Consider the following 16,279-nt stretch of genomic DNA (forward strand, 5'->3'; position numbering starts at 1 on the left):
CTATATCACACATCACTGACTCCATATTGTACTGTATATGACACCGCTGTTATTCTATATCACACATCACTGACTCCATACTGTACTGTATATGACACCGCTGTTATTCTATATCACAGATCACTGACTCCATACTGTACTGTATATGACACCTCTGTTATTCTATATCACACATCACTGACTCCATACTGTACTGTATATGACACTGCTGTTATTCTATATCACACATCGCTGACTCCATACTGTACTGTATATGACACTGCTGTTATTCTATATCACACATCGCTGACTCCATACTGTACTGTATATGACACCGCTGTTATTCTATATCACACATCACTGACTCCATACTGTACTTTATATGACACCGCTTTTATTCTATGTCACAGATCACTGACTCCATACTGTACTGTATATGACACCGCTGTTATTCTATATCACACATCCCTGACTCCATACTGTACTGTATATGACACCGCTGTTATTCTATATCACACATCACTGACTCCATACTGTACTGCATATGACACCGCTGTTATTCTATATCACACATCACTGACTCCATACTGTACTGTATATGACACCGCTGTTATTCTATATCACACATCACTGACTCCATACTGTACTGTATATGACACCGCTGTTATTCTATATCACACATCCCTGACTCCATACTGTACTGTATATGACACCGCTGTTATTCTATATCACACATCACTGACTCCATACTTTACTGTATATGACACCGCTGTTATTCTATATCACAGATCACTGACTCCATATTGTACTGTATATGACACCGCTGTTATTCTATATCACACATCACTGACTCCATACTGTACTGTATATGACACCGCTGTTATTCTATATCACACATCACTGACTCCATACTGTACTGTATATGACACCGCTGTTATTCTATATCACAGATCATTGACTCCATACTGTACTGTATATGACACCGCTGTTATTCTATATCACACATCACTGACTCCATACTGTACTGTATATGACACCGCTGTTATTCTATATCACACATCACTGACTCCATACTGTAATGTATATGACACCGCTGTTATTCTATATCACACATCACTGACTCCATATTGTACTGTATATGACACCGCTGTTATTCTATATCACACATCACTGACTCCATACTGTACTGTATATGACACCGCTGTTATTCTATATCACAGATCACTGACTCCATACTGTACTGTATATGACACCGCTGTTATTCTATATCACAGATCACTGACTCCATACTGTACTGTATATGACACCTCTGTTATTCTATATCACACATCACTGACTCCATACTGTACTGTATGACACTGCTGTTATTCTATATCACACATCGCTGACTCCATACTGTACTGTATATGACACTGCTGTTATTCTATATCACACATCGCTGACTCCATACTGTACTGTATATGACACCGCTGTTATTCTATATCACACATTACTGACTCCATACTGTACTGTATATGACACCGCTGTTATTCTATATCACACATCCCTGACTCCATTCTGTACTGTATATGACACCGCTGATATTCTATATCACACAGCACTGATTCCATACTGTACTGTATATGACACTGCTGTTATTCTATATCACACATCACTGACTCCATTCTGTACTGTATATGACACCGCTGTTATTCTATATCACACATCACTGATTCCATACTGTACTGTATATGACACCGCTGTTATTCTATATCACACATCACTGACTCCATACTGTACTGTATATGACACTGCTGTTATTCTATATCACACATCACTGAATCCATACTGTACTGTATATGTGATTGTATTTTTTCTCTTGCAGTTTCTATGCCCGAGGTATCTGAGATTTGTTGTTCTCCTGTGTGTGATGAGAAGGTGACCTTATCCTGTGACGTCCGTGATTTGTACCCTAAAGAGTTTACATTTCAGTGGTATAAGGGGATAATTCAGATACCAGGTCACATAGAAACTTTTCAGGAAGATTCAGAGTCGGGGACGTTCCAGGGATCTGTAGCTTTGACCGTTGCAGCAGATCGTGGATGTCACGATGAGGAATTCCGTATGGAGATGATTCACTGTGGAAAACCGATTGAAAGAAAATTTAGAATGTGCCTGGAAGGTAATTATCAGACCGGTCATCATGTACTGGAGTCCAACCGGTCATTATATCTTCTATGCTACCAGCAGCACACTCTAATTATTAGACCAATGACTGCATAGTGGTGATGATGGGGATTGTAGTCCTGGGTCTTATTATGCAGAACAGGGGTTGGCACTTGGATGAATATCTGTAAAGTGTTTTGTGTGTTCTCCTGGTGTTTTCTTGGGGTTCTCAGGGTTTTTCCCTCTGCTGCTCCTGTCATGCCTCGTGGGGACAACGTCCAGCTGTATCGCTCTGGAGCCCAATCATCTTGTGAATAGGAGGTGACCCCTGTAATATGACTGGAGCCCGCCCGGCACCCCATATAACATACTCTGTTAAATACAAGTTACATTTCTTTGTCAATCATTTGATGTAGAATTAATATGCCGTTTCAGCCTTCGCAGGGTTGCCGGTCCTTGGTGACATCAGCAGTGACCCCAGTAACCCCCGCTATGGACAGGCTGTGATTCTGCGCTGCAAGGTGACCAACGCCAGCCCTGAAGATATAGAGGTTAAGTGGTTAAAGAGTGAGAAACCTGTGCCGAATGGAGGAGAGAAGCGAATCCCTGAGAGCGATGGCTCCATCACCTGCTCACTCCAGATAACTGCTACAGCTCTGGACTATACTAAACCCTACTCCTGCTGCGTGACACACAAGAACATGAAGGAGCCGCTCAAGAAAAGCCATTATTTATCACTCCCGGGTAAGAAACAGATCTAAGATCAATTCTATAAAAATGTTCCTGGTTAGGGAGGAAGCACGGCCAGCACAGAAAGGGAAAATAAAGGCCACTGCACCTGCACATAACCTACAGCATTATGGCATTAGACTCCTGGAGGTATAAAGACGGTCAAAGATGTTGTAAAGTTGACATGTAAGTCACTGCCTGTCTAATAGAGCTGGTAGATAAGCAGCTGTAGACTCCACTGGTGCTGCTTATCTCTAGGAGAAATAATCCGATGAGATGAACGGTGCACATGTACAATAGGAAGAGCACAAGTGACAAATCCAGCAAGGACGACGACATCCAATATAAAACAATGAGAATCCGTGCAATCCAGCAGGAAACGAGGGGACAGAACATCTGCTGGATATAGACTCTGCCCCGATGAAATCTCTGACTGCCCCTCCATTACTGGTGTGATTGTCGGGGCTGTAGGCAGGAATAGCAGCTTTACTCTACTAATGTGGAACACGTCTCCCCTCTAAAGAAAGTAGCATGGTGTGAATGGCGACTGTCGGGCTGCTGAGATTGTTGTGAGCCGGGCCCTGTGTGTGGTTTATGGGCAGCCTGAGATTTCCAGGGGGCGGCCGGCGTGTCTCCTCGCTGCGGGCCGCACACATGCCTGGAGTAATCTTGCTCTTTCTTGGTCTCTTGTTGCAGATAAAGCGCCGGTAGTTGCGGATATAACGGTGCGGCCGGAGAGACCTGTGGCAGGGGAGGAAGCCTCCTTTACAGTGACTATATCTGGATTCTCTCCGGACATTCGAGTGAAATGGTATAAAGACTTCAGCGCATTTCCCAGCGACGTCGTCACCACATCGGATCCGCACATAGGACAGGACTTTCTATGTACTTGTTCCAGCAGCTTGAGGTTCACTCCCCAGCAGAATGACCATAATGCGTCCATCGGCTGTGAGGTGACCCATTCTGTCACTAAGAAAATGTATGCGCAGACGTACACCCTGCACCTATCAGGTAGGGTCACCCAGAATATAACTTCACGTGCAGGGAGTGATCACATTCTGCTCTCCATACGGCTCCTCTATATGTCTCCTGTAGATCCATAGATTAGGACCGCACTTCTCACACATTGTTCTTACTGTAATAGGAAGGACTTCAGAGGAACCTGAAAAACGTCAGCCAATCCCCAGTCCGGACTCAGGTAAGTGAGACAATGATTCAGGTGTCAGCGGTCACCAAGTATCATCAGATCCACAGAAATCAGTCCCTGGGTGGGAATGTGAAGATGAGGGGATCATGAGCTTAGATCCTCGTTCAGTCGGAAGAATCTGAGCGGCCAGGGGCACACGTCTCACATGGCCGTCAGAGAGCCGTGTCTACTCCAGTTTAGGATTTGGCCTAGATGTGAGATCACCCACCCACCAGTACCACGTCATGTCATCCCACTTGATGGAGTTATGGGGGATTTCTTTGATGAGGTTTAGCTGCCTCTCCGTGGTTTCTGCCATTACTAGACGGTGAGGACACTAGGGATCGCTGGTCGCGGTGTAGATCACATCATCACTATAGGCTGGGCACACTATATGGCCGTGGAGCTTACACCGATGAACACAAGACGCATTACAGTTATGTTCTGGAATAGTCTGACCGCATCTCTCTGTGATGGAAACATCAGTCTTCAGTAAATGTCCTCCAGTCGTCCATAGCGTCAGTTTCCTTCTATTATGGCCCCCACAGGGTCGTCACAAGTGTCCCACCAGAGGAGATGAACCTGAGGGCCCCTCCATCTATAAAGAACAAGCACACGTCCACTCTTAGTGCATTGTAATGTTTGTTGCTGTCATTGTAGTCAGACGACACGTCATCCATAAGATTTAATAGGTTATTGGTGAATCATCCCATTAGAAAGTGACAAGTAATTGGCCGCATATGGGTGGTCTTCTGCTAGATCATTCTTGTGTCAGAGCCGGGTCCACCGAGGATGAAGTGGTTCCCTGGTGGCCAGTCTGACCCGATTGTCATTTGCTACAGACACATAATGAAGAACTTATGAGGATTTCTGATCTTAGGGAGACGGCTCTGAAATAATTACATGTAATAGTAACTGCCTAGCCGAGGAAATGAAGCCGCAGAATTTATTGTCCATTGTCTTCTCTTCCCCACAGGACGTCTAAAGCTTCCACTGAAGACAAGAGGCATCCAGTGCATGACGGAGGATCCACGGGTGGGGGATAAAGTCACACTTACATGTCATGTGGATGGAAGTGACGCCGAGTTCTTCTGGAGAAAAGGAATGTTTCCTATTGACAGTGATATACAGAACGAGAATCTTGAGGACGGATCTGGAAGCTTCTCCACAGTCACCTTCACAGCACAGGAGACGGACAGAGACCGCACAATCACATGTGAAGCCACTTATAACTTCCACACACTAGAGGAACATTTCACTCTGAAGCTTCACTGAGGGTCTACTGGAATCAATGGGAGTGAGACTCCTCATGGTCTATAGTCCTGGGGTAAACGGAACCGATCAGACTCCTCATGGTCTATAGTCCTGGGGTAAACGGGAGCGATCAGACTCCTCATGGTCTATAGTCCTGGGGTAATCGGGAGCGAGCACTTCTAGAATAATGTCAAAGAGGAAGAATTATATAATGGCACTTTATTTTGCAACAATTACCTCACATTCCATGTATGCACTCACAACATGGCCGCCTGTCTCTAGGTGATGTATATAACATGGCCGCCTGTCTCTAGGTGATGAATATAACATGGCCGCCTGTCTCTAGGTGATAAATATAACATGGCCGCTTGTCTCTAGGCGATGTATAACAAGGCCGCCTGTCTCTAGGCGATGTATAACATGGCCGCCTGTCTCTAGGCGATGTATAACATGGCCGCCTGTCTCTAGGCGATGTATAACATGGCCGCCTGTCTCTAGGCGATGTATAACATGGCCGCCTGTCTCTAGGCGATGTATAACATGGCCGCCTATCTCTAGGCGATGTATAACATGGCCGCCTGTCTCTAGGTAATGTATAACATGGCCGCCTGTCTCTAGGTAATGTATAACATGGCCGCCTGTCTCTAGGCGATGTATAACATGGCCGCCTGTCTCTAGGTAATGTATAACATGGCCGCCTGTCTCTAGGCAATGTATAACATGGCCGCCTGTCTCTAGGTGATAAATATAACATGGCCGCTTGTCTCTAGGCGATGTATAACATGGCCGCCTGTCTCTAGGCGATGTATAACATGGCCGCCTGTCTCTAGGCGATGTATAACATGGCCGCCTGTCTCTAGGCGATGTATAACATGGCCGTCTGTCTCTAGGTGATGTATAACATGGCTGCCTGTCTCTAGGCGATGTATAACATGGCCGTCTGTCTCTAGGTGATGTATAACATGGCTGCCTGTCTCTAGGCGATGTATAACATGGCCGTCTGTCTCTAGGTGATGTATAACATGGCCGCCTGTCTCTAGGTAATGTATAACATGGCCGCCTGTCTCTAGGTAATGTATAACATGGCCGCCTGTCTCTAGGCGATGTATAACATGGCCGCCTGTCTCTAGGTAATGTATAACATGGCCGCCTGTCTCTAGGCAATGTATAACATGGCCGCCTGTCTCTAGGTGATAAATATAACATGGCCGCTTGTCTCTAGGCGATGTATAACATGGCCGCCTGTCTCTAGGCGATGTATAACATGGCCGCCTGTCTCTAGGCGATGTATAACATGGCCGCCTGTCTCTAGGCGATGTATAACATGGCCGTCTGTCTCTAGGTGATGTATAACATGGCTGCCTGTCTCTAGGCGATGTATAACATGGCCGTCTGTCTCTAGGTGATGTATAACATGGCTGCCTGTCTCTAGGCGATGTATAACATGGCCGTCTGTCTCTAGGTGATGTATAACATGGCTGCCTGTCTCTAGGCAATGTATAACATGGCCGTCTGTCTCTAGGTGATGTATAACATGGCTGCCTGTCTCTAGGCGATGTATAACATGGCCGTCGGTCTCTAGGTGATGTATAACATGGCTGCCTGTCTCTAGGTGATGTATAACATGGCAGCTTGTCTCTAGGTGATGTATAACATGGCCGCCTGTCTCTAGGCGATGTATAACATGGCCGCCTGTCTCTAGGCGATGTATAACATGGCCGCCTGTCTCTAGGTGATGTATAACATGGCCGTCTGTCTCTAGGCGATGTATAACATGGCCGCCTGTCTTTAGGTGATGTATAACATGGCCGCCTGTCTTTAGGTGATGTATAACATGGCCGCCTGTCTCTAGGTGATGTATAACATGGCCGCCTGTCTCTAGGCGATGTATAACATGGCTGCCTGTCTCTAGGCGATGTATAACATGGCCGTCTGTCTCTAGGTGATGTATAACTTGCACATAGCCACTGAGGTGGGGACTATAGAAAAATAACATGAGCTGAAGGTGTTCAAATTTAGAGTAAACCTATAAAATGCTGCAGGACTAATAAATAACCACACAATATGAATGATCGTTTTATTGAGTTAACACTGGGGTTCGGCCACCGTTTCTGTTACACATTCTAAATTCACGCCACATCTTTTCCCAGTAAAGTAGAAAATAAATTAGAAGACTTAATTCAACCAAGAATAATAAAGCAAAGTCTCGAATGCCGGCCTCAGAGAATGTTGGAGCATCTGAATTTCCCAAATTAAATTTTGCCAAGGATGTCAGTGGGCAGTTGTGTCATCTCTGATGTAAATCCATGGAGAAAAAATGCCAGGCTGCGTGTACACTAGAAGGGAGGGAGCTGCAAGGCTTGAAAAAAGAAAATGGCGCCACGATGTGGTGGTAATAGTACCATGACTGCAGTCCACAAGCTGCCCAGCAAGGTTAAGTCCAGGCCCACAGACAGCAGTAATGTATAACATAGCCGCCTGTCTCTAGGTAATATATATAACATGTCCACCTGTCTCTAGGTGATGTATAACATGGCCGCCTGTCTCTAGGTGATGTATATAACCTGGTTGCCTTTCTCTAGGTGATGTATATAACATGGCTGCCTGTCTCTAGGTGATGTATATAACATGGTCGCCTGTCTCTAGGTAATATATATAACATGGCTGCCTGTCTCTAGGTGATGTATAACATGGCTGCCTGTCCCTAGGTAATATATATAACCTGGCCGCCTGTCTCTAGGTGATGTATATAACCTGGCCGCCTTTCTCAGCTTCTCTCCTCTCCTCCTGTCTCCACTACATGACTGTATGATCAGCTTCTCCTCTCACCTCCTGTCTCCACTACATGACTGTATGATCAGCTTCTCACCTCACCTCCTGTCTCCACTACATGACTGTATGATCAGCTTCTCAACTCACCTCCTGTCTCCACTACATGACTGTATGATCAGCTTCTCTCCTCACCTCCTGTCTCCACTACATGACTGTATGATCAGATTCTCTCCTCACCTCCTGTCTCCACTATATGACTGTATGATCAGCTTCTCTCCTCACCTCCTGTCTCCACTACATGACTGTATGATCAGCTTCTCTCCTCACCTCCTGTCTCCACTACATGACTGTATGATCAGCTTCTCTCCTCACCTCCTGTCTCCACTACATGACTGTATGATAAGCTTCTCCTCTCACCTCCTGTCTCCACTACATGACTGTATGTTCAGCTTCTCTCCTCACCTCCTGTCTCCACTACATGACTGTATCATCAGCTTCTCTCCTCACCTCCTGTCTCCACTACATGACTGTATGATCAGCTTCTCTCCTCACCTCCTGTCTCCACTACATGACTGTATGATCAGCTTCTCTCCTCACCTCCTGTCTACACTACATGACTGTATGGTCAACTTCTCTCCTCACCTCCTGTCTCCACTACATGACTGTATGATCAGCTTCTCTCCTCACCTCCTGTCTCCACTACATGACTGTATGATCAGCTTCTCTCCTCACCTCCAGTCTCCACTACATGACTGTATGATCAGCTTCTCTCCTCACCTCCTGTCTCCACTACATGACTGTATGATCAGCTTCTCTCCTCACCTCCTGTCTCCACTATATGACTGTATGATCAGCTTCTCTCCTCACCTCCTGTCTCCACTATATGACTGTATGATCAGCTTCTCTCCTCACCTCCTGTCTCCTCTACATGACTGTATGATCAGCTTCTCCCCTCACCTCTTGTCTCCACTACATGACTGTATGATCAGCTTCTCCCCTCACCTCCTGTCTCCTCTACATGACTGTATGATCAGCTTCTCTCCTCACCTCCTGTCTCCACTACATGACTGTATGATCAGCTTCTCCCCTCACCTCCTGTCTCCACTACATGACTGTATGATCAGCTTCTCTCCTCACCTCCTGTCTCCTCTACATGACTGTATGATCAGCTTCTCCTCTCACTTCCTGTCTCCACTACATGACTGTATGATCAGCTTCTCTCCTCACCTCCTGTCTCCTCTACATGACTGTATGATCAGCTTCTCTCCTCACCTGTATCCACTACATGACTGTATGATCAGCTTCTCTCCTCACCTCCTGTCTCCACTATATGACTGTATGATCAGCTTCTCTCCTCACCTCCTGTCTCCTCTACATGACTGTATGATCAGCTTCTCCCCTCACCTCTTGTCTCCACTACATGACTGTATGATCAGCTTCTCCCCTCACCTCCTGTCTCCTCTACATGACTGTATGATCAGCTTCTCTCCTCACCTCCTGTCTCCACTACATGACTGTATGATCAGCTTCTCCCCTCACCTCCTGTCTCCACTACATGACTGTATGATCAGCTTCTCTCCTCACCTCCTGTCTCCTCTACATGACTGTATGATCAGCTTCTCCTCTCACTTCCTGTCTCCACTACATGACTGTATGATCAGCTTCTCTCCTCACCTCCTGTCTCCTCTACATGACTGTATGATCAGCTTCTCTCCTCACCTTCTGTATCCACTACATGACTGTATGATCAGCTTCTCTCCTCACCTCCTGTCTCCACTACATGACTGTATGATCAGCTTCTCCCCTCACCTCCTGTCTCCACTACATGACTGTATGATCAGCTTCTCCTCTCACCTCCTGTCTCCTCTATATGACTGTATGATCAGCTTCTCCCCTCACCTCCTGTCTCCACTACATGACTGTATGATCAGCTTCTCTCCTCTCACCTCCTGTCTCCACTACATGACTGTATGATCAGCTTCTCTCCTCACCTCCTGTCTCCACTACATGAATGTATGATCATCTTCTCCTCTCACCTCCTGTCTCCACTACATGACTGTATGATCAGCTTCTCCTCACCTCCTGTCTCCACTACATGACTGTATGATCAGCTTCTCTACTCACCTCCTGTCTCCACTACATGAATGTATGATCAGCTTCTCTCCTCACCTCCTGTCTCCACTACATGACTATGATCAGCTTCTCCCCTCACCTCCTGTCTCCTCTACATGACTGTATGATCAGCTTCTCTCCTCACCTCCTGTCTCCACTACATGACTATGATCAGCTTCTCCTCACCTCCTGTCTCCACTACATGACTGTATGATCAGCTTCTCTCCTCACCTCCTGTCTCCTCTACATGACTGTATGAAAAGCTTCTCTCCTCACCTCCTGTCTCCTCTACATGACTGTATGATCAGCTTCTCCCCTCACCTCCTGTCTCCACTACATGACTGTATGATCAGCTTCTCTCCTCACCTCCTGTCTTCACTACATGACTGTATGATCAGCTTCTCTCCTCACCTCCTGTCTCCTCTACATGACTGTATGATCAGCTTCTCTCCTCACCTCCTGTCTCCACTAAATAACTATATGATCAGCTTCTCTCCTCACCTCCTGTCTCCACTACATGACTGTATGATCAGCTTCTCTCCTCACCTCCTGTCTCCACTACATGACTGTATGATCAGCTTCCCTCCTCACCTCCTGTCTCCACTACATGACTGTATGATCAGCTTCTCTCCTCTCCTCCTGTCTCCACTACATGACTATGATCAGCTTCTCCCCTCACCTCCTGTCTCCTCTACATGACTGTATGATCAGCTTCTCTCCTCACCTCCTGTCTCCTCTACATGACTGTATGATCAGCTTCTCTCCTCACCTCCTGTCTCCACTACATGACTGTATGATCAGCTTCTCCCCTCACCTCCTGTCTCCACTACATGACTGTATGATCAGCTTCTCTCCTCACCTCCTGTCTCCACTACATGACTGTATGATCAGCTTCTCTCCTCACCTCCTGTCTCCACTACATGACTGTATGATCAGCTTCTCTCCTCACCTCCTGTCTCCACTACATGACTGTATGATCAGCTTCTCTCCTCACCTCCTGTCTCCACTACATGACTGTATGATCAGCTTCTCTCCTCACCTCCTGTCTCCACTACATGACTGTATGATCAGCTTCTCTCCTCACCTCCTGTCTCCACTACATGACTGTATGATCAGCTTCTCTCCTCACCTCCTGTCTCCACTACATGACTGTATGATCAGCTTCTCTCCACACCTCCTGTCTCCACTACATGACTGTATGATCAGCTTCTCTCCTCACCTCCTGTCTCCACTACATGACTGTATGATCAGCTTCTCTCCTCACCTCCTGTCTCCACTATATGACTGTATGATCAGCTTCTCTCCTCACCTCCTGTCTCCACTACATGACTGTATGATCAGCTTCTCTCCTCACCTCCTGTCTCCACTACATGACTGTATGATCAGCTTCTCTCCTCACCTCCTGTCTCCACTACATGACTGTATGATCAGCTTCTCTCCTCACCTCCTGTCTCCACTACATGACTGTATGATCAGCTTCTCCCCTCACCTCCTGTCTCCACTACATGACTGTATGATCAGCTTCTCTCCTCACCTCCTGTCTCCTCTACATGACTGTATCATCAGCTTCTCTCCTCACCTCCTGTCTCCTCTACATGACTGTATGATCAGCTTCTCTCCTCACCTCCTGTCTCCTCTACATGACTGTATGATCAGCTTCTCTCCTCACCTCCTGTCTCCTCTACATGACTGTATGATCAGCTTCTCCCCTCACCTCCTGTCTCCACTACATGACTATATGATCAGCTTCTCTCCTCACCTCCTGTCACCACTACATGACTGTATGATTAGCTTCTCTCCTCACCTCCTGTCTCCACTACATGACTGTATGATCAGCTTCTCCTCACCTCCTGTCTCCACTACATGACTGTATGATCAGCTTCTCTACTCACCTCCTGTCTCCACTACATGAATGTATGATCACCTTCTCTCCTCACCTCCTGTCTCCACTACATGACTATGATCAGCTTCTCCCCTCACCTCCTGTCTCCTCTACATGACTGTATGATCAGCTTCTCTCCTCACCTCCTGTCTCCACTACATGACTATGATCAGCTTCTCCTCACCTCCTGTCTCCACTACATGACTGTATGATCAGCTTCTCTCCTCACCTCCTGTCTCCTCTACATGACTGTATGATCAGCTTCTCCCCTCACCTCCTGTCTCCACTACATGACTGTATGATCAGCTTCTCTCCTCACCTCCTGTCTCCTCTACATGACTGTATGATCAGCTTCTCCCCTCACCTCCTGTCTCCACTACATGACTGTATGATCAGCTTCTCTCCTCACCTCCTGTCTCCTCTACATGACTGTATGATCAGCTTCTCTCCTCACCTCCTGTCTCCACTACATGACTGTATGATCAGCTTCTTTCCTCACCTCCTGTCACCACTACATGACTGTATGATCAGCTTCTCTCCTCACCTCCTGTCTCCACTACATGACTGTATGATCAGCTTCTCTCCTCACCTCCTGTCTTCACTACATGACTGTATGATCAGCTTCTCTCCTCACCTCCTGTCTCCACTATATGACTGTATGATCAGCTTCTCTCCTCACCTCCTGTCTCCACTACATGACTGTATGATCAGCTTCTCTCCTCACCTCCTGTCTCCACTACATGACTGTATGATCAGCTTCTCTACTCACCTCCTGTCTCCACTACATGACTGTATGATCAGCTTCTCTCTTCACCTCCTGTCTCCACTACATGACTGTATGATAAGCTTCTCCCCTCACCTCCTGTCTCCACTACATGACTGTATGATCAACTTCTCCCCTCACCTCCTGTCTCCTCTACATGACTGTATGATCAGCTTCTCCCCTCCTGTCTCCACTACATGACTGTATGATCAGCTTCTCTCCTCTCCTCCTGTCTCCACTACATGACTGTATGATCAGCTTCTCCTCTCACCTCCTGTCTCCACTACATGACTGTATGATCAGCTTCTCCCCTCACCTCCTGTCTCCACTACATGACTGTATGATCAGCTTCTCCTCTCACCTCCTGTCTCCTCTACATGACTGTATGATCAGCTTCTCTCCTCACCTCCTGTCTCCACTACATGACTGTATGATCAGCTTCTCCCCTCACCTCCTGTCTCCACTACATGACTGTATGATCAGCTTCTCTCCTCACCTCCTGTCTTCACTACATGACCGTATGATCAGCTTCTCTCCTCACCTCCTGTCTCCACTACATGACTGTATGATTAGCTTCTCCCCTCACCTCCTGTCTCCACTACATGACTGTATGATCAGCTTCTCCCCTCACCTCCTGTCTCCACTACATGACTGTATGATCAGCTTCTCCTCTCACCTCCTGTCTCCTCTACATGACTGTATGATCAGCTTCTCCCCTCACCTCCTGTCTCCACTACATGACTGTATGATCAGCTTCTCTCCTCACCTCCTGTCTTCACTACATGACCGTATGATCAGCTTCTCTCCTCACCTCCTGTCTCCACTACATGACTGTATGATCAGCTTCTCTCCTCACCTCCTGTCTCCACTACATGACTGTTTGATCAGCTTCTCTCCTCACCTCCTGTCTCCACTACATGACTGTATGATTAGCTTCTCCTCTCACCTCCTGTCTCCACTACATGACTGTATGATCAGCTTCTCCCCTCACCTCCTGTCTCCACTACATGACTGCATGATCAGATTCTCCTCTCACCTCCTGTCTGCACTACATGACTGTATGTTCAGCTTCTCCCCTCACCTCCTGTCTCCACTACATGACAGTATGATCAGCTTCTACCCTCACCTCCTGTCTCCACTACATGACTGTATGATCAGCTTCTCCCATCACCTCCTGTCTCCACTACATGAATGTATGATCAGCTTCTCCCATCACCTCCTGTCTCCACTACATGACTGTATGATCAGCTTCTCTCCTCACCTCCTGTCTCCACTACATGACTGTATGATCAGCTTCTCCTCTCACCTCCTGTCTCCACTACATGACTGTATGATCAGCTTCTCCCCTCACTTCCTGTCTCCACTACATGACTGTATGATCAGATTCTCCTCTCACCTCCTGTCTCCACTACATGACTGTATGATCAGCTTCTCCCCTCACCTCCTGTCTCCACTACATGACTGTATGATCAGCTTCTCCCCTCACCTCATGTCTCCACTACATGACTGTATGATCAGCTTCTCCCATCACCTCCTGTCTCCACTACATGACTGTATGATCAGCTTCTCTCCTCACCTCCTGTCTCCACTACATGACTGTATGATCAGCTTCTCTCCTCACCTCCTGTCTCCACTACATGACTGTATGATCAGCTTCTCCCCTCACCTCCTGTCTCCACTACATGACTGTATGATCAGCTTCTCTCCTCACCTCCTGTCTCCACTACATGACTGTATGATCAGCTTCTCCTCTCACCACCTGTCTCCACTACATGACTGTATGATCAGCTTCTCTCCTCACCTCCTGTCTACACTACATGACTGTATGATCAGCTTCTCCCCTCACCTCCTGTCTCCACTACATGACTGTATGATCAGCTTCTCCCCTCACCTCCTGTCTCCACTACATGACTGTATGACCAGCTTCTCCCCTCACCTCCTGTCTACACTACATGACTGTATGATCAGCTTCTCCCCTCACCTCCTGTCTCCACTACATGACTGTATGATCAGCTTCTCTCCTCACCTCCTGTCTCCTCTACATGACTGTATGATCAGCTTCTCTCCTCACCTCCTGTCTCCTCTACATGACTGTATGATCAGCTTCTCTCCTCACCTCCTGTCTCCTCTACATGACTGTATGATCAGCTTCTCCCCTCACCTCCTGTGTCCTCTACATGACTGTATGATCAGCTTCTCCCCTCACCTCCTGTCTCCACTACATGACTGTATGATCAGCTTCTCCCCTCCTGTCTCCACTACATGACTGTATGATCAGCTTCTCTCCTCTCCTCCTGTCTCCACTACATGACTGTATGATCAGCTTCTCCTCTCACCTCCTGTCTCCACTACATGACTGTATGATCAGCTTCTCCTCACCTCCTGTCTCCACTACAAGACTGTATGATCAGCTTCTCTACTCACCTCCTGTCTCCACTACATGAATGTATGATCAGCTTCTCTCCTCACCTCCTGTCTCCACTACATGACTATGATCAGCTTCTCCCCTCACCTCCTGTCTCCTCTACATGACTGTATGATCAGCTTCTCTCCTCACCTCCTGTCTCCACTACATGACTATGATCAGCTTCTCCTCACCTCCTGTCTCCACTACATGACTGTATGATCAGCTTCTCTCCTCACCTCCTGTCTCCTCTACATGACTGTATGAAAAGCTTCTCTCCTCACCTCCTGTCTCCTCTACATGACTGTATGATCAGCTTCTCCCCTCACCTCCTGTCTCCACTACATGACTGTATGATCAGCTTCTCTCCTCACCTCCTGCCTTCACTACATGACTGTATGATCAGCTTCTCTCCTCACCTCCTGTCTCCTCTACATGACTGTATGATCAGCTTCTCTCCTCACCTCCTGTCTCCACTAAATAACTATATGATCAGCTTCTCTCCTCACCTCCTGTCTCCACTACATGACTGTATGATCAGCTTCTCTCCTCACCTCCTGTCTCCACTACATGACTGTATGATCAGCTTCCCTCCTCACCTCCTGTCTCCACTACATGACTGTATGATCAGCTTCTCTCCTCTCCTCCTGTCTCCACTACATGACTATGATCAGCTTCTCCCCTCACCTCCTGTCTCCTCTACATGACTGTATGATCAGCTTCTCTCCTCACCTCCTGTCTCCTCTACATGACTGTATGTTCAGCTTCTCTCCTCACCTCCTGTCTCCACTACATGACTGTATGATCAGCTTCTCCCCTCACCTCCTGTCTCCACTACATGACTGTATGAGCAGCTTCTCTCCTCACCTCCTGTCTCCTCTACATGACTGTATGATCAGCTTCTCTCCTCACCTCCTGTCTTCACTACATGACTGTATGATCAGCTTCTCTCCTCACCTCCTGTCTCCACTACATGACTGTATGATCAGCTTCTCTCCTCACCTCCTGTCTCCACTACATGACTGTATGATCAGCTTCTCTCCTCACCTCCTG

The 16,279-nt window shown here is 47.1% G+C and overlaps 1 protein-coding gene across 2 annotated transcripts in view; it reads left to right on the top strand.

Annotated features, from left to right (window-relative positions):
* NCR3LG1 (natural killer cell cytotoxicity receptor 3 ligand 1) overlaps window positions 1–7,362 on the top strand; it is a 70,648-nt gene extending 63,286 nt beyond the window's left edge. For both annotated transcript variants that reach the window (XM_075838225.1, XM_075838226.1), the window contains exons 8-12: window positions 1,844–2,140; window positions 2,560–2,868; window positions 3,550–3,864; window positions 3,998–4,051; window positions 5,016–7,362. In XM_075838225.1, the coding sequence (XP_075694340.1) occupies window positions 1,844–2,140; window positions 2,560–2,868; window positions 3,550–3,864; window positions 3,998–4,051; window positions 5,016–5,314 (1,274 nt within the window). In that variant the 3' untranslated portion in view covers window positions 5,315–7,362. The remainder of the gene's footprint in view (window positions 1–1,843; window positions 2,141–2,559; window positions 2,869–3,549; window positions 3,865–3,997; window positions 4,052–5,015) is intronic.
* The last annotated feature ends 8,917 nt before the right edge of the window (window positions 7,363–16,279 follow it).

This window comes from Rhinoderma darwinii, chromosome 9 (genome assembly GCF_050947455.1).
Source record: "Rhinoderma darwinii isolate aRhiDar2 chromosome 9, aRhiDar2.hap1, whole genome shotgun sequence".
In the NCBI taxonomy this organism is placed as follows: Eukaryota; Metazoa; Chordata; class Amphibia; order Anura; family Rhinodermatidae; genus Rhinoderma; species Rhinoderma darwinii.